At 39.2% G+C, this 21,960-nt stretch overlaps 1 protein-coding gene across 6 annotated transcripts in view; it reads left to right on the forward strand.

The window, feature by feature from the left end:
• The first annotated feature begins 3,983 nt into the window (after positions 1-3,983).
• ABCC12 (ATP binding cassette subfamily C member 12) overlaps positions 3,984-21,960 on the forward strand; it is an 84,389-nt gene continuing 66,412 nt past the window's right edge. For all 6 annotated transcript variants that reach the window (XR_003899834.1, XR_003899835.1, XM_029911802.1 and 3 more), the window contains exons 1-7: positions 3,984-4,103; positions 13,553-13,719; positions 14,415-14,570; positions 15,789-15,936; positions 19,246-19,479; positions 19,742-19,915; positions 21,718-21,865. Coding sequence is in view for 4 of the 6 variants with exons in the window: in XM_029911802.1 (XP_029767662.1) it covers positions 4,008-4,103; positions 13,553-13,719; positions 14,415-14,570; positions 15,789-15,936; positions 19,246-19,479; positions 19,742-19,915; positions 21,718-21,865 (1,123 nt within the window). In the remaining 2 variants the exon portion in view is untranslated. The remainder of the gene's footprint in view (positions 4,104-13,552; positions 13,720-14,414; positions 14,571-15,788; positions 15,937-19,245; positions 19,480-19,741; positions 19,916-21,717; positions 21,866-21,960) is intronic.

Genomic DNA, 21,960 nt, shown 5'->3' on the forward strand with positions numbered 1-21,960 from the left:
TTGCATTATGATGCGATGCCCCCAGTCAGTATTGGTTTCTCAGACCCAGAACCAGAGTTCCATCGTCTGCAGCTGCTCCATGAACACCACCAACAACTTGGAATTGTTTCTTGCTATGACCCATAGCAACCTGTTCTCCAAGGAATCATCATGTTCCCGTGTCTTTACTTGTGGCTCTTTAAATACTGTAGGATTGTGTGTCCTGTGCTTGCAATGCTCATGACAAGAGCGCAGAGCATTGCAGGCTCCATGCTTCTGTCAGAGATGGTGGACAGCGAGGAGGACCACATGAGTTTATGGAATACAGACGACGTTATGGGATGGAAACAGTTGCAAACTAGGAAGTTGACCCCATACTCCGAGTCACTCCTGCACGACTCATTTCAGTTGTGTCATGCATGGCCAAATTTCTCAAAAGACAGTATGCTGGATGGTGGTTAGTTGCACAGTGGGATACCTACCCATGTTACACCACACTCTGCATCAATACAAGTGCTCCTGGTGAGTACGCACATTGCCAACACAAGGAGCAAAGTATGCATGCACACAAGCAATATACTAACTGCGGCAGCTGTATGCCAACGTAACTTGAGTTAACATAAATTTGTAGTGTAGACATGGCCTGACTCTGAAGGTCTCCTTTGGGAATTACATTCCTCTCCCCTCTCTAAACTGTTGGATTAATCCTGTGGAATTAAGATAAGTGAGCTAAGGCCACTTGATTTCTGGATGAGAGCAACCACACAGGGATGTAATGAACTTTAATTTCATACCTTTAGTTAATTTGTCTTAACTTTCCAGCATCTCTAGTAAAAGAAGCAGTTAGAGGCAAAAAGCCATCCTTAAAAAGTGAAAGTTGAATCCTATTGAGGAAAGTAGAAAGGAGCATAAACTCCTGCAAGTAAAGTGTAAAAATATAATTAGGAAGGCCAAAAAAGAATTTGAAGAACCGTTAGGCAAAGACTCAAAAAGTAACAGCAAAAAATTTGAAGTACATCAGAAGCAGGAAGCCTGCTAAACAACCAAGGTGACCACTGGATGATTGAAATGCTAAAGGAACACTCAAGGAAGAGAAGGTCTCAGCAGAGAAACTAAACAAATATTCTGCATCAGTCTTCATGGCTTTTGTAAAGGGAAATCATGCCTCACCAATCTAGTAGAATTCTTTGTGGGGGTCAACAAGCATGTGAACAAGGGTGATCCAGTGGATATAGTGTACTTAGATTTTCAGAAAGCCTTTGACAAGGTCCCTCACCAAAGGCTCTTAAGCAAACTAAGAGGGAAGGTCCTTTCATGGACCAGTAGCTGGTTAAAAGACAGGAAATAAAGGGTAGGAATAAATGGTCAGTTTTCAGAAATTAAGACAGGTAAATAGTGGTGTCCCTCAGGAGTCTGTACTGGGACCAGTACTGTTCCACATATTCATAAATCATCTGGAAAAAGAGATAAATAGTGAGATGGCAAAATTTGCAGATGATACAAAACTACACAATATAGTTAAGTCCCAGGCAGACTGTGAAGCGTTACAAAGGGAACTCATAAAACTGGGTGACTGGGCAACAAAGTGGCAGATGAAATTCAATGTTGATAAATGCAAAAGTAATGCACATTGGAAAACATAACCCCAACAATACATATAAAATGATGGGGTCTAAATTAGCTGTTACCACTCAAGCAAGTGATTTTGGCATCATTGTGGATAGTTCTCTGAAAAGATCCACTCAATGTGCAGCAGCAGTCAAAAAAGGTAACAGAATGTTGGGAATCATTAGGAAAGGGATAGATAATAAGACAGAAAATATATTGCCTTTATATAAATCCATGGTATGCCCACATCTTGAATACTGCATGAAGATCTGGTTGCCCCCATTTCAAAAAAGATAATTTGAATTGGAAAAGGTACAGAGAGGGCATAAAAAATTATTAGCTTTCATATGAGAAGAGATTAATAAGACTGGGACTTTTCAGCTTGGAAAAGACAAAGGGGGGATATGATAGAGGTCTATAAAATCAAGACTGATGTGGAGAAAGTAAATAAGGAAGTATTATTTACTCCTTCTTAGAACACAAGACTGAGGGGTCACCAAATGAAATTAATAGGCAGCAGGTTTAAAACAAAAGGAAATATTTCTTCACACAATGCACAGTCAACCTGGGGAACTCTTTGCCAGAGGATGTTGTCAAGGCCAAGAATATAACAGGGTTCAAAAAAGAACTAGGTAAGTTAATGGAGGATAGGTCCATCAATGGGTATTAGCCAGGAAGGGAAGGGATGCAAAACCATGCTCTGAAGTGTCCCTAGCCTCTGTTTGCCAGAAGCTGGGAATGGGCAACAGGCGATGGATGACTTGATGATTATCTGTTCTGTTAATTCCCTCTGAAGCACCTGGCATTGGCCACTGTTGGAAGACAGGATACTGGGCTAAGTAGACCATTGGTCTGACCCAATGTAGCCGTTCTGATGTTCTCTGCTTATCCAGGATATCAGCTAAGAGGCCTCCTTCCTAAGTTCAGGCTGAGTACTGATACCTAGGCCCTTAAACATATACTCAACCATACAGATGTGAGCTTTAATCACCGCTTTAATCAGCTGATGATCTGGCCCTTGGAGAATACCTAAAGGAAGGTGAGGTAGGATGTGGTAGAAAGCATTTATTGTCATGAATTTGGAACAACCTCATTATGCATAAGTGTTGAAGCCATGTAAAGTTATGCTAGATGACTGATCACATGGGATGCACTGTCTACTCTCTATGTAAAGGAACAAAGCTGAATAGTCTGATCAGATTATGTGTCTCAATATAGAGAGACTTCACCTTTTCCAAATGTGGCAAAAGTTTCACATATTTCTCAGCATCGTGACATATATCATCAAGGCCCCACAAATCAAAAGAATATCATCAAACAGGAGATTTTGAATGTCAAGTTATTCAATGCATGCATCATAAAATAACTGCACTGAATTATAAAATTTATCTGTCTGTATGTCTCACACTAGACGGTTGCACTGGAAATGTAAAAAGCTATTTTTCACATGTAGTCTCTGTATTAAATACCCGCAATCATTCCTCTGCCCTCACTCAAAGGATCTCTGGGTTTTTTTCCCTATATCCAGCTTGACTGAAATACTGCCAGTTGGTTGTGTAAGCTCAGTACGTGGAACACATGCCAAGAATTGCTGGCAGTCCATTCCTGACAAAAAGAATGAGTTTAAGACCTTACAGAGATTTTCAGTTGTGTGTGTGGGATTCTTTCACAGTAATTGCATTGTGCAATATTCTAGGAATATTTGCTAGTGAATCTCAGATTTCAATCTCTCCATTCAAATATGAAAGAGGGGCCATGGTGAAAAGGCAAGAGTAAGAATTGGCAGCCCAACAAGAGAAAGTTCAGTCTGACCAGATATAAAACTAGGGCCCATGGGAATGCACAAGGGGTGGGGGGACAAGCAGGGGCACAGACACCTCCAATAATTGGAGGGGGCACAGAGCTCCTCCGGCCCTGGGGCATGCATAGAACATGCCCCTCCAAAAGCCATCACATTTTTATTCCTGCGCACGCCCCAGCTGGGGCCCGGAAGTGGACGGAGGAAGAAGTTCAGAACTAGCAGCCCAAGAGGAGGAACATCAAGGGTGTATTGCCCACCCAATCTTGAATTTGATTTTTATGTGAAAATTTTAACACTAGAAATACATCACAAAAATCTGATGCAAACTAACTTCTTTGGAGGACACAGGTAATTCCCATGGACAAATCAGTATAGCTCCATTCCTTAATGCCCAACTGAGGACCTGGCCCTAAAAGTTGCTGTTCTGCATCCTACCAGATCAGCTTTTGTTTAGTGAACTGCTGATGGGAGATAAGTGTTTCTTAAACATAGTTTACCTGAATGAAAAAGTTGTGGTAATGGAAAAGGCTTCAGGCTCACTTACCTTTGCTGTGTTTTTGTAATGTTTGTTTTCTTTTCTTCTCCATTTTAGAAAAGAAAGTTGTGGTATTAACAGAAAATGCCAAGTAAGAAAAGTAAATGTTTTTCTGGCCCCAAAAATAATTCAACCAAAGAGCAGAATGTAGAAAGTAATGGAGTTACTGGCCTCACTTACGTAAGTAACAATTTATTGTATTAAACTACATTACAGCCATGTATAGTGGCCCAAATTCTATTCACTCACCCAGTCTGAAGGCACTACAAAAGGAACTTTAAGTGCCACTTTACACTGGCAGGAGCATTTCTCGTCTACGTAGATCATATGAAGATTTTCTTATCTGCAAAGTAAATATGGTATATTAATGGTCTAAAATACTTCCAGTTTATGATTTTTAAGAAAGGTCACAGCTGGGGGAGGAAGACAATCTTAGCGCCTAATCTTGCATCCCACACTCAGGCAAAGCTCCCATTGTCTTGGTAAGGAATACAGGATGGGCCCATTTAAAAAGTGCTTAATATTGTACCATGAAACAGCATTTGCACAGCTGATCCTACAGTTTACAACTAAAGACCGCTTCTTTTCTTTATGACTGGCTACTAAAAAGACACCAAAGGGGCAGGATTTGTTCCCTGTCCCCACCCCAGACAAGGACTGAATCCCCATGCTGTCAAAACTCACAGGGGCTAAAAAAGAAATATATCTTTCTGCTTTTTCTGTGTGTCGGCTCTGAAAGAGGATTCAATATATGTGTGGCTAGCTCCAGCACTACGTTCCCCAAGAGGATCCTGCACGGGAGGGGAGCCTTGTTGCTGAGCTACAAAGAGGGTCTGTAGTGGAGTTAATTTGCTCTTTATGCATAAAAAAGTTAAGCATTCTCGATGGACGCCTTCTAGCCTTTGCTTCAGGCAGAATGTTTGGGGTGATGTTTCCTTAACAGAATGGGGGAAGGAATGTTGGTGCCAGAAGGTTCCCTGCAGGTTGCAAGCGGCAGTTGGACTGAGCAGTTGGAGAGCGAGAGGTCTGTGTAATAGTAATGACAGGCAGGACTTCCCTCAATGTGGAGAGAAACAGATGATGATGAAAAGGAGTTGAAAGAGAAAGAGTACCAGAAAAAATATAAAGAAGAGATTCAAGACACAAAATTAGAAGGGAAGGAACAAGAAAAAGGCCAAGGAAACAGATAAGTGCCTTGTGTTGCACCTGCTAGGGATGTCCAACTTGGCCCTAATTTTCTGAGCACTTACATTTTCCACTGACATCAGCTGGAGTTGTGGGTGCTCAGCGCTTGAGGCCTCTGGTGACTAAAGGGATCAAGAACTCATCAATAACTGTAGTGCTAGCCTGTAAAGGAAAGTGTTGCAAGGCTAGGGGGTAGCTAGCTGGAGGGAATGGGTAGCTTGTTGCATAGGACATACGCATCTTTTGTTAGTTTTACTTTAAAATATTCCCATTTAACAACTCCCATTTAAAAAATGTTTCCCCTTACAGAGGAGGCTTCTGCTCTTGCTAGTTTACATGTCACCTGAGAGCAGGCTAGGAAAAAGACTGGGGCTACAGAATAAAGAGGGAATAAAAAGCAGCCACTAGTGTTTCACCTACTCTGATTCATAGATTCCAACAGTAAAGAGCCTAAAGTCAAGGCAGGAAGCGGAGCCTGGCTAGGGATGAGCAGTCTTGACACCAGGTTCCCAAAGGACATCCTTTGTGCCCCTAGTATAAGGCTCCCTGTAAAAGATATTATGAAATAGGAGGTAGAGCAAAGAGGAGACAACCTGTGTAACAGTAATAATAATCATCATCATTTTATTATACTCCATTAAATTATCATGATTGCTTATGACCCCAAGGAGCTATTCCAACAGCCAGGAATTGCTGTGGTCATGCACCTTTTCTCCTGGTTACACCTCTCCTCTGGCCACAGGGAGGTGGGAGCTACTACAATGACTAAGTGACACCCTAGGATACCCCCTATGCAGGAGGAGTCTTCCAGTAGCTGGCTCAGGGCAGTGTCACATCAGTGGCACAGCATACAGTAGCATCAGTGTAGGATTGGATCTGGCTTTATATATTCCCTTAGTGAATCCGCATTTAACTAATGCTTTTTAACCCAAACCTAATCAGGTTTTCAAAATCCTTCAGTATAGTTGTTGCTTTTCTTTGGATACTCTCCATTTTATTAATATCCTTGTGGTAATTCAGATGCAGCTTCATTAGTGCTGTATCTGCCTTGTCTCTCATGAAATACCTCCTCTGATACAGCCTGTGCTTTCTCTGCAACTGTATTTCACTGTAGAGTAACATTCAATTTACTGGCTATTATTTTGCCCAAATCTGTGTCTGAAGTATTGCTGTCTAAGTAACATTCTTCCATATTAATTATTGCACAGACATTTTATTCTTAGGTATAAAAAAAGTGGCCAAATCCCAAGAGGTGTTGCTCCCTTGCTAAACACCTGCAATTCCCACTGTGGTCCACAGTACTTGCAGATAGTTAGCATGTGCTCAGCACTTATCAGGATGTTCACCTTAGCATTTATCTTTACTGAACCAAATCTATTAAAGTTACTGAAGTAGACAAAGTTTTAGCTCAAGTTATATATTTGCTTTGTCTTACATTGTTTGCCTCTCCTCCTCATGTTGTATCATCCCATGATTAGGGGTTTGGAACGAGTCCCATATGAGGAGAGATTAAAGAGGCTAGGACTTTTCAGCTTGGAAAAGAGGAGACTAAGGGGGGGATATGATAGAGGTATATAAAATCATGAGTGGTGTGGAGAAAGTAATAAGGAAAAAGTTATTTACTTGTTCCCATAATATAAGAACTAGGGGCCACCAAATGAAATTAATGGGCAGCAGGTTTAAAACAAATAAAAGGAAGTTCTTCACACAGCACACAGTCAACCTGTGGAACTCCTTGCCTGAGAAGGTTGTGAAGGCAAGGACTATAACAGGGTTTAAAAGAGAACTAAATAAATTCATGGCGGTTAAGTCCATTAATGGCTATTAGCCAGGAAGAGTAAGGAATGGTGTCCCTAGTCTCTGTTTGTCAGAGGGTGGAGATGGATGGCAGGAGAGAGATCACTTGATCATTACCTGTTAGGTTCATTCCCTCTGGGGCACCTGGCATTGGCCACTGTCGGTAGACAGTATATTGGGCTGGATGGACCTTTGGTCTGATCCAGCATGGCCATTCTTATGTTCATAGGAATTCTGTTAGAATATTAAAGTATTGTACATAAAAAAAAACAATGGCAGATATAGACACTTATTTTTGCACATTGCATCTCTTAAAAAAACTCTGCAGCTGCTGTCTTTTTATTAACAGGTCAAATTGCCTTGTGATGGGCTGTGTACTTCTGAATGCAGACATAGTTCTTCAGTATCTTATGGCTGTTTAGAAAAGTTCCTAGGAGCGTTATTTAAAAATTGCAATTAATCAGACTGAACAAAAACAAAAAGCCCCAAAGACCACCTGGTATATCAGATATTATTAAGTGTGCAGTACATACCTGGGAAATTTGTTGTAATTTACATATAACTGACCCAATTATGCACATTATAATGCATGAATTCTCAACTCAATGTGCTGTACAGGTTGAAATTCATGGTTGTGATGTCATAGTTTAAGGCCAGAAGGGACCACCAGATAACTGAGGATGACCTCCTATATATCACAGAGAAGGGAAGGGGCACATTTCACCAAAATTGGAGATCTGAGTGAAATAACTAGCCCACGAAAGCTTATGCTCTAATAAATTTGTTAGTCTCTAAGGTGCCACAAGTACTCCTGTTCTTTTTGCGGATACAGACTAACACGGCTGGTACTCTGAAACCTGTCATTGTGTTAAATTAGTTTCTCCTCAAATGACATCCAATATGGCAAGTTATTTCATTAATATATACAGGGTAACCACATATTTCAGGCCTCGTGCAGGAAGACAAATGGAGAATATCATGTGCAAGCAGTACTGAAGTGAACTATAAAATAATGACAGGAAAGGCAGATTTAACTTGCTATATGCTTTAGCCCAGAACTGGAAGTTTTAGCCCACCTCCTGCCCTATTCAAACAACCTTTTAATCCCAGCCCCACAGCTACCAGAGATTGAAGACTGTTTATTTGCACTATAATTAGAAATGTAGGGCCAACTATGCTTTCAATTACACTGGTGCATGCCCATAAATTTCAGTGGGGTTGCACTAATGTAACAGAGCAGAATTTGACCCTTATTCCATTTAATTAAATCCAGGATGCATTAAATTGTTATGCACATCTTTTGGGATAGTCTATGTTTCATTCATCATTATTAATTAAAGGTGATCTTGAAAACAAAATAAAATTTGCTTTTACCATATACACCTTTTTATTAGGCTCTGATTTAGTAAAGCGCTTAACACTCACTCACTCTATCCCTGTTCTGGACAGCACTTAAGCTTGTGCTTAAATCTCACTGAAGTCAAAGTTAAGCATGTATTAAGGGTTGTCCTGAATAAGGATAGCTTCCTGAATTGAAGTTTATATACACAGATGGCCTTTCAAACTTTCAAAAAGTTTTGCTTTGGTTATACGTGAGTATAACATGAGCGGACTCACCCCTGCAGCGCCTCCTGCTGGTCTCAGGGAATTAGCTCGACCCAGCCTCCGGAGCACCCTCTGCAGGCTAGTGATCTGCCTTGCTCTCTACTTCTGGGCCCCGTGTCCCTGCCAGGACCCCAGTGCCCCTTGCTCAGGGTGCTGCGCCCTGGCAGTACCCACACACTAGGTCTCCCCTCCCAGGGGAACCCCCACCCACTAACCCTACCACGCCTCAGTATCCGGCTACTGTCAGTCACCATCTAGCCCTACGCCCAGGGGCAGACTGCAGTATCAGCCACTCATCACAGGCAAGGTTGGGTTTGGGCCTGCTGCCTTGGCCTATCTCTGGGCTGCCCTGTGCAACCCCTAGTACCTCCTGGCCTAACACTAGGCCGCAGCCTGGGGCTTTCCAGGCTGGAGCTCCTCAGCCTTCCCCCAGCCCTGCTCCACCCAGGTACTCTGCTCTAGTTCCCTGCAGCCAGGCCCTTCTCTCTCTGCACTCAGAGAGACTGCTGAGCTCTTGGCTCCCAGCCTTCTTATACAGGCCAGCTGAGGCCTGATTGGGGCATGGCCCAGCTGTGGCTACTTCCCCAATCAGCCCCGTAGCTTTTCCCTTTGCCCCAGCCCTCTGCCAGGGCTCAGGCAGGAGCGGGGTAATCACCCCGCTACAGTGAGAAATTTTAGTGATAACAAAAGAAATGTCAGGAATATCATAGACTCTAAGAAGCAGTACCTCCGTTCCTAAAATTGACAGAAGGGAGAGGTGCCGTTTACCTTACAGCCTTATGTGACGCCCAAATAAATTTGTTAGTCTCCTTGTTGTTTTTGCTGATACAGACTAACATGGCTACCACTCTGAAATCAATATTAAGGTCTTCCAAAAATGGCAAGATCCTCCAGCAAAGAGAGAGGAGGCTGTGCCTGCTACTTCTAACATTAAAACCAAGAATTCCCTGTCCCCATATCACCAGTCCTGGGATGAATATTTACACAATGCATATATGTGTGACTTATACAAATATTCATTGTATATGTATTTATATAAACACACACAAAATAACTTTTCCCTGAATCATTTTCCGATGGCTAACAAAGATTAAAATTTATTTTTCAGTAGGCCTTGGCTACCTCCGCCTTCCCAAATAATAATCTAGCATTTACTTCACATGTATTTGAGTAGAGATTACTTTTTCTGCTGCTGCAAAAGGATAGCTTCCCCTCCCCCCCCAATTTATCACAAATATAATGTTACAAAATTAACATTTCCTATTTTAATGGCAACATGTGCACTACATTAGTGAAAACTCATATTTTACATAATCAAGTATACTACAATTTCACTGTCGGACTAAACTCTCCAACATCATTATGAGCAAATATTTGTTTATCACATGACTATATTATGATCTATATTGCTGATAGAGTCCTGTAGTTGTCCATTAGCAGTTTATATTACAACTGTTCTTCAAAAATATATCTTTACATCTTTTTAGAAGACTCACTATATATTGTACTTTTTATATCTACATAAAAGAAAAAATAGGGAAAGAACTTGTAAAATGAAACCTTTAGAGATTTGACCAAAGGAAATTGACATGAGACATGATTTTTGCAGTTGAATTGTAAAGAGCACCATTTTAAAAATTCATGCAAAGTATGGCAACTTGATTTCTCAGCAGACTCAATTTTATTGTTAAATCAGTTGAGTATTTTAAATCAGCATAGTTGTATTGGCAGATTATTATCTTCAGTTGACATGATTGCAGTAAGTTTATTTTAAAAATTGCAAATAATGGGAGTTATTTTGTCCAGTATCCCTCTGAGCATTTACGGGAGCAAAAATGTAACAAGAAATAAAAGGTTATATAGGACTTGAATCTCTGAACAGTGATACAGACGGTAATCAGTCTTTTTCATTTTTTCACAAAGATATGCCTTTTTCAGCATTTTAGAAGAAGGTTGCTAGAAAATGTCCTATTTGCAAATCTCAGTCCTCATTCAGCAAAGAGTTCATTTTTCTTGGTTGTGTGTTCAGTGTTCAGTGCTCAGCATATTGTGTCAAACACTTTGTTCATATATTCCTACACGGTCTAATCTGCTTTCTGGGAAATATAATGGTTATGGGGTTTCAGATGCACTTTATTGCCATAAACTAGAAAGAAAAGGGAGACAGGAAGTGTTTACAAAAGAGATTCTGTCTATAATGGCCAGAAAAACTGTGCTAGCATTTACCATCTTTCTGGTGAACTGTGCTTAAACATTTTTTTGCGTGAAAATACTCTAATCAAAGTGTCCGTGCCCGTTGTATGCAGGACCATAGGGACCATGCAAACAAATTATATGGCACAAACAGATTAAAAAAAATAATGGAAGAAACAATGGAAACGAGCAAGATGCCTGTTTCCATCTCCCAGCATTTATACATGAGAGATGGCTGATGTCAGCGTCACAGATATAAATCAAGACCAACTCCAGTGAAGACAAAGCAGTAAGACTAGGGTAAAAATGGAGTGAAGGAAATCAGAATCTGGCTCCTGCTAGGATAAATCTCTCTGCTCAGCGTATTTATAGTCTCCATCAATGTACTATCAAACGGTTTATTTTCATTACATGGAGGCAAGATATCAAATGGGTGTATGGTCCCAATAGCATCAATATTGGGTCTATGTTTGTCTAATATTTTATAAACAATTTGGAATAAATGAATTGTAAATGGATCAAATATGCAGATATCACAAAATTTCTGGAGGAGGATCTGCAAACATGCCCTTAAAAAGAATTACAGAATGATCCAGAGAGAACTAGAGAACTGGACAGAAATAAGTGGGAATGAGTTTACTTTGAAAAATGCATTATGTGAGCATGCGGTGGAGGAAAGAAAATAATAGCATTCAGAAGTACACAATGGAGATTGATGGTTAAGACATCTTAAATACAGAGACAGGTATAGGCACAAAAATCCAACATGAATTTACACTGAGGAGAAAAAAGCAAAGCTATTCTGGGGTATATACACACTTCATCTCTTAATATAGCTTTAGTACATTCAGACTCAGACTGTTTACAGTTTGAAACTCTTCACTAGAAAAAGACTGAAGAGAAACTCCATAGAAAGGCTACAAAAATGATAAAAGGATTAGGCATTATAACATACAAAGACAGACTAAGGGCTCAATCCTAGCATCCTCAATGTAGAAAAAAACCTCCTTTTGACTTCAGTGGGGTTTGGATAAGACCCTAAATTGCCAAGGGAGGTCACTGAGGCAACAGCGTTAGAGATGTTAACCATAAACTTGATTAAACTTGTACGCCGACATTTTCAAGTATAGGTACCTAAAATTGAGGACCTACTGGTATATCCAGTAAGGTGGTAAGGTGATAGGAAACAGCCAGCATGGATTTGTAAAGAACAAATCATGTCAAACCAATCTGATAACTTTCTTCGATAGGATAACGAGTCTTGTGGATAAGGGAGAAGCTGTGGATGTGGTATACCTAGACTTTAGTAAGGCATTTGATACGGTCTCGCATGATATTCTTATCGACAAACTAGGCAAATACAATTTAGATGGGGCCACTTTAAGGTGGGTGCATAACTGGCTGGATAACCGTACTCAGAGAGTTGTTATTAATGGTTCCCAATCCTGCTGGAAAGGCATAACGAGTGGGGTTCCGCAGGGGTCTGTTTTGGGACCGGCTCTGTTCAATATTTTCATTAGTGACTTAGATATTGGCATAGAAAGTACGCTTATTAAGTTTGCGGATGATACCAAACTGGGAGGGATTGCAACTGCTTTGGAGGACAGGGTCATAATTCAAAATGATCTGGACAAATTGGAGAAATGGTCTGAGTTAAACAGGATGAAGTTTAACAAAGACAAATGCAAAGTGCTCCACTTAGGAAGAAAAAATCAGTTTCACACATACAGAATGGGAAGAGACTGTCTAGGAAGGAGTACGGCAGAAAGGGATCTAGGGGTTATAGTGGACCACAAGCTAAATATGAGTCAACAGTGTGATGCTGTTGCAAAAAAAGCAAACGTGATTCTGGGATGTATTAACAGGTGTGTTGTGAGCAAGACACGAGAAGTCATTCTTCCGCTCTACTCTGCTCTGGTTAGGCCTCAGCTGGAGTATTGTGTCCAGTTCTGGGCACCGCATTTCAAGAAAGATGTGGAGAAATTGGAAAGGGTCCAGAGAAGAGCAACAAGAATGGTTAAAGGTCTTGAGAACATGACCTATGAAGGAAGGCTGAAAGAACTGGGTTTGTTTAGTTTGGAAAAGAGAAGACTGAGAGGGGACATGATAGCAGTTTTCAGGTATCTAAAAGGGTGTCATAAGGAGGAGGGAGAAAACTTGTTCACCTTAGCCTCTGAGGATAGAACAAGAAGCAATGGGCTTAAACTGCAGCAAGGGAGGTCTAGGTTGGACATTAGGAAAAAGTTCCTAACTGTCAGGGTGGTTAAACACTGGAATAAATTGCCTAGGGAGGTTGTGGAATCTCCATCTCTGGAGATATTTAAGAGTAGGTTAGATAAATGTCTATCAGGGATGGTCTAGACAGTTTTTGGTCCTGCCATGCGGGCAGGGGACTGGACTCGATGACCTCTCGAGGTCCCTTCCAGTCCTAGAATCTATGAATCTATGAATCTATGAATCCATATTAGGTACCAAAAATAAATGACCTGATTTTGAGAGATGCTGAGCTGCATGTGTTCAGTGTATTGTGATTTAATGGGGTTTCTCTGTACGTCAGAAGGCAAAGGCAAAAGGCTTTGGACAGCTTGTAGGTTTTTATAGTTTTGGTTACTGAGTTACCGTGGTGATGGGAGCATTATAAATGGGGAGAAAGTATATGTGTACTGTATTTCTACATTGTGCAGGGGAATGAAATAGATAACTATGGAGATCCTTTCCAGCCTTTCGCCAATGATAAGATATTGTTGTGGTTTGAAAATGGTTATGGGCTTTACCACATATTTTAAAATGTTACTTAAATAAAAGTAATTAATGTTAATATGCTCTATTTTTTAAATTTTACTTCAAAGAGAAATCTGACTGAGCACAAGGAACCTTGGTACCTGCAAACCAGCGCAATGGTTACTTCAGCACCGTATCTGCTACCTCATCTAGATATACGAGATGATGAAATGACCTTTCACCACAAATATGAACCTAGTTTAAAAACAATGATTCCTGTCCGCCTCAAAGCAAAGCAAGTCACATTTATTTATAATTGAAATATAATATATAGAAAGAAAATCATTTTTTGATGGCTAATGAAGATTAAAATTTATTTTTCAGGAAGTCTTGATTACCCCCACCTCCCCAACTATTAAGCTAGCATTTACTTCAAATGTATTTTAGTGGCTAAAATTGCATTATCTGTTTTAATGAACCTACTAACGGTGTCTCACTTATATTTAATTGGTTAATTGAGTTAATACAATGCCAAGAAAATTTTTAGGCATAATCTGAGCTGAGCTAAACTGACAGAATCTGACATTTCAGCATTGTTGAAAGCTAGCATGAGTGACTACTCTGATGCTCTGTGTATGTCCTGTAGCATTATCTGAGGAGGATACTGATTAAATGCAGCAAATGCCAGTTGATTTCAAATAATGAAGCTGGTTTTTAGTTCAGAAGCTGAGCACACAGCGTGCTTTGGAAGCTACAGACTAGATTCTCACCCCATCAGTGTGACCTTATCTTATCATTAATTAATAAGTGGTGTATTCATACTATCTATCACTCCACTAAGGGATGCATGATGGTCTCTGCCTAACAGTATCGAAAGGTCTTTATATGGCTCAGAAAACATAATTTTCTACAGTTAACATTTGTAAGGTCAGTGAGACAACCGTGAAATTAACTTGAATACTGTATTAGTAGCTTCTATTTTCCCCCTAGATCTGCTGTTAACCCAATGGATAATGCAGGACTGTTCTCATTTGCTACATATTCTTGGCTTTCATCTTTAATGATCAAAGGATACAGACACAATATTAACGCGGACACCTTACCTCCATTATCATATCATGATAGTTCAGAGCCAAATGCAAAAAGGTAGGACTATTTCAATTTTTCAATATAATTATTGTAAGATTCCTCCTTATGTGGTTTTCTTTATTGAGAGCCATGATTTGAGACTGCTGGGGGGGGCACTAGATATAACATATAATAGCAGTTTTTAGCTGCAAAATGTTTTGCATGTTTCCTACTGTTTGACTCAGTACAGGACCCTTAAGAAAAAAACAAACAATAAAAAAGAGGAGGAAGAGAAAGGAAAAGAAGAAAAGTTGTTGGGATTGTTTTTTGAAAAAAGATACAAAAGAAGGGAGAAAGAAACAAAACTTCTTGAGTCTTCTCTTTCCTTTATTGCTTTTCCATTTATTCTTTCTTCCCATATCTTATACAAGGATTCCACATTGCAAGAAGCTGAGGTAGGGGGCAACTCCTCACAAGGAAGACCCAGGTGTGTTGAAATCAAGAACTCCCTCCAAAATTTTAGCCTTCTGTATGGCAGACAAGGCTTCTTCAGCTATGGCACTACAGGTCCTGGTCCAAAGCCCACTGAAGTCCATGGGAGTCTTTCCATTAATGGGATTTGAAACAGACCTGAAGGGCTCAATCCTGACAGGTACTGAACATTCTGGCCCAAATCTAGCAATGCACATAAGTACATTAACTTCAAACACATGTTTAAGTGTGTTACTGGATCAAGACCAGAATGTCAGCATCATACAGTATTGAGCCTAAATGTATTGCAAAGCTCTTTGAAAGGACTAGTAAATTTTGCACATAATGGATTGGGAAAAGAATATTAAGGACCCTATGTAACTTTGATTTAGTGGTTGTAGTATTCATTAGTTCAGCCCCAGGTACCATCAGCAACCAATTAATTCCTGAGATTTTGAAAACTATTTCAACCCAGTCCATTTTGGAATACATACACTTAGCTGAACAGTTAAGAATATCTGTCCTCAGATTACAAATTTTAATGTTTTCAATGTGATAATTTCCTTAGAGGAATCACATTGAATAATGAATTCCCTTCATGAATTGTTGATCTATAAAAATGTTCTTTGTATAATTTTTAGATTTCTATAACTATTGATTGACAGGATGAGGAACTGAATTTTAATTTTATCATTGTAGCAGTTTCATATATGTTTCTTATTAACTGTTGTGATTAGAAAAAATGCTTTACCATTCTATTTATCTATTTATCTATTCTATTTAACCTTCTACTCTTTAATATGTGGGGATATTTTTTTCCTCCAGATTTCGACTCCTTTGGGAAGCAGAGCTTGCAAGAGTTGGGCCTGAAAAAGCTTCGTTGGTCAGAGTAGTTCTTAAGTTTCAGAGAACAAGAATTTTGGTGGATGTGATAGCAAACTTCATTTGTATTATCTTGGCTGCTTTAGGACCAGTAAGTAGTTCCATACTGATGAACAATTTTAGTGTACTGCAATTAATCTCTCTCTGATAAACTAAGTATGGGAAATGGAGACCATTTTTTGTTGCTCAGTTATTGATAGAATTTTAAAGAACTAACGGGCATTAAAAGACATTAATCTCACCAATCACCTGTAATGAGAGGATTCCATGGATATGTCATGGCCAAATGACTCTACTTTAATCTTTGTTTTTTATAAAGCTGTCTCATCTAAAGTATGGTGTCATGGAAGGTCTGGGTCAAATCAGATATTTTATTGCAAATCTAAAAAAGATTTCTGGTGACATATAACATGAGCTTCAACTTATAAGAGTTCAAGGCCTGCTAGCTGTTCATACATGTAGAATCCCCATGTTCTATATATGACAAATCAATAGAAATCTAAAGTAATTTTTATTATTAAAGTATTGAATTCTTCACAGAGACCCTAACAGCAATCTTCCATTAGTCAGAAACATGTTCTGAGTCCTTCTACCCATCACTGTAGTCTGAGGACCTAGTCATGGTATCACCGTATGTTTACTACATGCAGTATGTATTACATTTGCAGATTTTAAGAGTATCCTGCATTATTATTCTGTTTACTAGTGCCATTTCTGTTGTGAAGTCAGAAGTTAAACATTTGTACAGTACCAATTACATTTAAAGTACTTGCCTCTATAAGTAGGCAAGCCCACGAGCTTGCTTGGCAAATATGCTTTATCTAGAAGATGTACATGAGTACTAAAAAAAACCAACAACAAAAACTTGCACTGTAAAAATGCCCCATAATAATATCACATTAACTTGTGACCATCTCAAAAATCTTAGTTGTATCATCTACCTAAAGATCACAAAGCAAAAGATTGTTTGTTGAGAATCTCCGTAATAAGGGGATACAAAGGAATGGGGGTTTTAATAACTGTTAAAAAGGAAGAGACATGCAAAATGGTTCCTGCTACAGAAAATCAAGGCAGCAAATGCCTCTAAAGACAATGGCATCAAGTAGAGGAGCCATAGCTTGCTGCAGGGATGGGGCAGAGTCTATACAAGAAAGGGGTAGACAACAGGGCCATCTTCAAACTTTAATAGATCCGCAATGCTTGTCATTCACCTATCCCTATTTATTGCTTACATTTTACAGCTTCTTAAAGTAGAAATGGCAGATTTTGGGGGGGAAACTTTGCTTCACCATTCTTTGATGATTTTCAAAGATATTTCTGTGGGCTTGAGAGAGATAGTATCTGTCTGAGAAGAACTTGAGAAGAAGGTAAGGAGGAAACCCAGATAAGTCAGAAGGATTTCAGAAACAAGTTGACAAATAAGATTATTCTACCTCATTAGTGATTTCCAGTGATTTTTTTAAACTGTTTGTGGGAAGAGAGGAACTGAGAGCCTTAGGGTATGTCTGCACTGCAATCAAACATCTGTGGCTGGCCCATTGCGCTCAGGCTGTGGTGCTATAAGATTGCACTGTTGACATTCGGGTTCAGGCTGGGGACCCTCCCTGTAAGAACTAGGTTACCTGGATTGAGGCAAGACAGAAGCTGGGTCCAAGGCAGAAGCAGGCCTAGAAACAAGCTAACAAGAAACTCAGGAGCTATTGCTTCTATGGGCAAATGCTTTGAGCAGCCCCTGAACTGCTGTTGCGGCTGGGCTTAAGAGCCAGTCTGATGGCTCTTCCAGTCAAATAGGCTGTGTAGCCAATCAAGCAGCCACAGGCCAGCTGTGCTCATTAGGTTGTCCGGAGAATGTCTGCTGCAGGCCCTGCTGCTAGACTGGCTCTGCTAAAGGCCCTGATTCTTGTCAGAGGTTTCTTTTTATTACATGTACTACTGTAGCGTTCATTTTTTATTCCTGTCCCATGTAACTGTGGATATTCTCATTAGCCATAGAAATGTCTAATCCTTTTATTGAATCCTAATAAGCTCCTGATCTCAATGATATCTCATGGGAATGAGTTCCAATGGTTCATTAAATTTTGTGTTAGTCTTTTCTTTTAGCAATTTGTCTTTTAAATTTGTTGCCCTTCAGTTCTGTCAATCATCCTCTTATATTTAAAAAATCCCACTTTCTAAATTTTAGTCTCAGCATACTAGCTTTTGGTGTGATTCCTCCTCCAAGAATGTTGAACTTAATTATATTGCAGTCAATATTACTTTGTGGCTCTATTATTGTCCTTGAACCAACCTATTCTGTGTGGTAATAAGAAACAAGTCCAGAATAATCTCTCCCTTTGGAACTATTTGTTCCAAAAAGCAATTGTTAAACCTTGTTCTGATGTGACAATTGACCAGTTTAAGCACGCTTAGTTGAAATCCCCATTATTGCAGTTTTATCAATTAATGTATTTGTTCACACCTCCCTCACAGAGTAGCAGCAACTTTTGGTAACTAGCTACCTGAGCTGATTTCAGTGGTTTATATCAGGATATCAAGAGTGGATAAATATTTTCATTGGGCCAATAATACAAGTAACTAATTTCAGAATCTTCCCGTAGTGAAACCACGTGGTTCTCAAATGTGACAGACAGATAGGTAACTGGTAACCATCTATTAAAATCTAGCCAGGCATCATCCTGCACTCATCACCATAGTATCTGAGTGCCTATCCTTTAGTACCTCATGAATATAAAATGTACTTTCCTTCCCAAAACCTCTATTATTTATATGTATAAATCCCATATGGTACCATGCTGGGTATGCCTACACTGCGCAGCACTTGCAGAGGTGTGTAGGGTACATGTAGCTACACCCTGCAGTGAAAAGCTGTCTGAGTCCACACTGCAATGTGTACACATGTCAGTGAAAGGCTCTGAGGGGAGGGAGGGTAGACAGTGGGAAAGGGCTCTGAGGGGAGGGAGGGTAGACAGTGGGGAAAGGCTCTTGAGGGTGGGAGGACCTGCCAGAGCCTTTCCCCTCAGGCTCCCTGCTGCTGGAGCCTTTCCCTGCAGTGGTGAAAGACTCCAGCAATGAGGAGGTAGCATAACATTACACTACTAAAATAGCTGCATAGATGGAGAGGTACTGCAGAGTAATGTAGGGCACATACCTGCATGGTTCAGCCGTTTTGTCACTCTACTCACCTAAGCAGTGCCTCACCATCTACACTGCTATGTATACCACTGCTAGGGGGGCATGTAGGTTATGAACTCTACATGCTACTGAAAGGAGTGTGCATTGTAGAGGTATCTGTGGAAGCAGCACAGTTCCTGACTTTGCTGTGTTGAACTTCCCAAAGGTTAACAGATGTGAACATTTTCATGATGCAATTTAAAAAAATAATTCTGAAATTTCTTTGCAGACTGTGATCATTCATAAAATTCTACAGCACAGTGAAAGCGTCTCCAAAGACAGCATTCAGGGAATTGGACTCTGCATAGCACTTTTTCTTGCTGAACTTTCCAAAGTAACATTTTGGGCATTGGCGTGGGCCATCAACTACCGTACAGCTATACGATTAAAAGTTGCTGTATCTACAGTAGCTTTTGAATATCTATTAGCATTTAAGTCTTTGACACACATCTCTGTTGGTGAGGTAAGTTTTCATAATCATATTCTACTTCTTAACCTCTAGGTGGCCTTTAATGTCTGAGCTGTTTTTGTGAAATACTAAAATAAGTCAATTTAAATGGTATAGTCACATAAGTCTTGATGCACTAATAAACAGTATATGGATAATGGATCCTGAAAGTCTTACTCCTGGGATTATAAAAACATGATTGGTTTAAAAACTCTTGGTCACAAAAATATTGATAAAAGGGAGAACTATTCATCGCTCTCTTTTTATGTGTTTGCAGGTCATTAATGTATTATCTAATGATGGCTATCGAATGTTTGAAGCTGCCTTATTTTGTCCTCTGCCAATTACTGTGCCTGCACTAATGATCGTTTGTACCATATATTCTTGTCTTATTCTTGGTCCCACTGCACTCACAGGAACATTTGTTTATATTATATTTATACCTCTACAGGTAAAGTGACTAATTTTCCTAATCATTTTATATGTACATCGATCAATATTAAATGTAAGGCTGAGATTTTCAATGGACCCTAAGAGTATAAGGCACTAAAATTTAATGTGGAGTTGGGTACTTAACTCCTTAGGCTCCTTTGAAAATCCTTACCTTAAATCATATTTTATTAAAGAACTCAATAAAGGACCATGTTCTTCTCTCAGTAAATGCAAAGTAACTCTATTCTCACAGTTGCTCTGGAATAACTAAAAGGAGAATTTGTCCCAATATCTGAATTTCTATTACCTATGCCTCTGATCTCATTCTGATACACAGCACTGCAATACCTACTTGCAAGTATCTTTTCACTTTGGTGTTGCCATTTAAGCCGTTTTAGAAAAACTAAAATGAATGTGATTTAAAGACAAAACAAGGGCCAAATTTTCAAAAACAATCAGGTACGATAGTTACAGATGATAATTCTAACATATGTAACTGCAATTTTGTACCTGTTGTACAATCAATAACTCGTGCAAGCGTAGAGACTATTATGAAAATATGGCCTTAAGATAGTTCGAGTGTGTTAATTAATGTATTAATTGAGTATTCACTGGTGCTTAAATTTTTCATATAAAGAATAAACTACATTCAGAATAGTTAAAGGAGCTTTCCTTTCAAGCAGTAAGAGTGGAATAATCCGTTGTTACTTTTAAATTAAGCTATATGTCTTTTATTTCTATTTAAAAGGGATTCATAGAGCTGTTTAGTTAATGAAATGTGTTTTCAATTGATTAAACTTTTTCAGGCACATCTTAACAGTTTCTAAAGTACATTTGATAATCTCCTACTGTACAATGCTGTCGCACCTATAGGAGCTAAACACACAGAACCACAAACCATTGCCTCAAAGTGTTTTCAATACAGTGGCAGCAGGTTGTTTTTTTTTGAGTGTGTGGTTGTGTGGATGGTCAATGGCTACAACTGGCAATATTGCAGGAGCCAGTTGCCACATCCTTTAAAGTACAGCATTATACTTCTACCTCACAAGCTAGTCTTTATACGTTAGAATGTTTTTCCTCCATATACTTCCAAACTTTTTTGAATATTCATGTTTCCAGCATCTACTGCTGTTCATTACAGTATTCCACTGAACACAATAAAGGACTCATTCAGGCCTCCTTTTTTGCATCCAGTAATATATATTGTATAGCTTTCTTGTTCTTTTTCTAACTTGATATTAGCATCTGTAAGGGTAAAAATATATACATATTAAGGTGAATAGGAAATCACAGCTGTTTCCTGTTGTTCCCTCGTCATGTCTAAATAGTAAGGTGTATAGGAACATACAGATCTGTTCCTGTTTTTTACATGATATGTTAATGGCCTCTGACATGGAACATGGAAGCAAGCTCTAGTCTAGGTGACACACATCTTAGAAGAAGAGTCAAATTAGAAAAGGAACAAGAAATCTATACAATATATATTGGATGCAAAAATGGAGTCCTGAATGAGGCCTTTAATGTGTTCATTGGAATACTATGATGAGTATCAACAGAAACTGGAAACATGAATATTCAAAAAAGAGTTTGGAAGCATATGGAGGAAAAACATTCAAATGTATAAAGACTAGCTAGTGAGGTAGCAATATAATGCTGTCATTTTAAAAGGATGTGGCAATTGGCTCCTGCAATATTGCCGTTGTAGGCATTTACCATCCACACAGACACACACTCAAACATGTTTGCTTAAATTCACATTTTTTGTTAGACGTCTCCATTTTAAGGATATGTTTTAATAGCATTTTTACATCTTGATTGCAGATGCTCATGGCTAAGCTCACATCCGTATTCCGACGAGCTGCTATTTCAGTGACTGATAAGCGTGTGCAAACAATGAATGAGATTTTAACATGCATTAAATTGATTAAAATGTATGCTTGGGAAAAATCTTTTGGAAAGGCAATCAAAGGTATAGAAAGCGGCTATTTTAAAGTAGTATATAAAATGGTAACTGTGCCTTTCTGTCCAATATCAGTGACTTATAGAAACTTAATGTGCTCTGTG

This window comes from Terrapene carolina, unplaced genomic scaffold (assembly GCF_002925995.2).
Source record: "Terrapene carolina triunguis isolate 2854851 unplaced genomic scaffold, T_m_triunguis-2.0 Scaffold130, whole genome shotgun sequence".
Classification (NCBI taxonomy): Eukaryota; Metazoa; Chordata; order Testudines; family Emydidae; genus Terrapene; species Terrapene triunguis.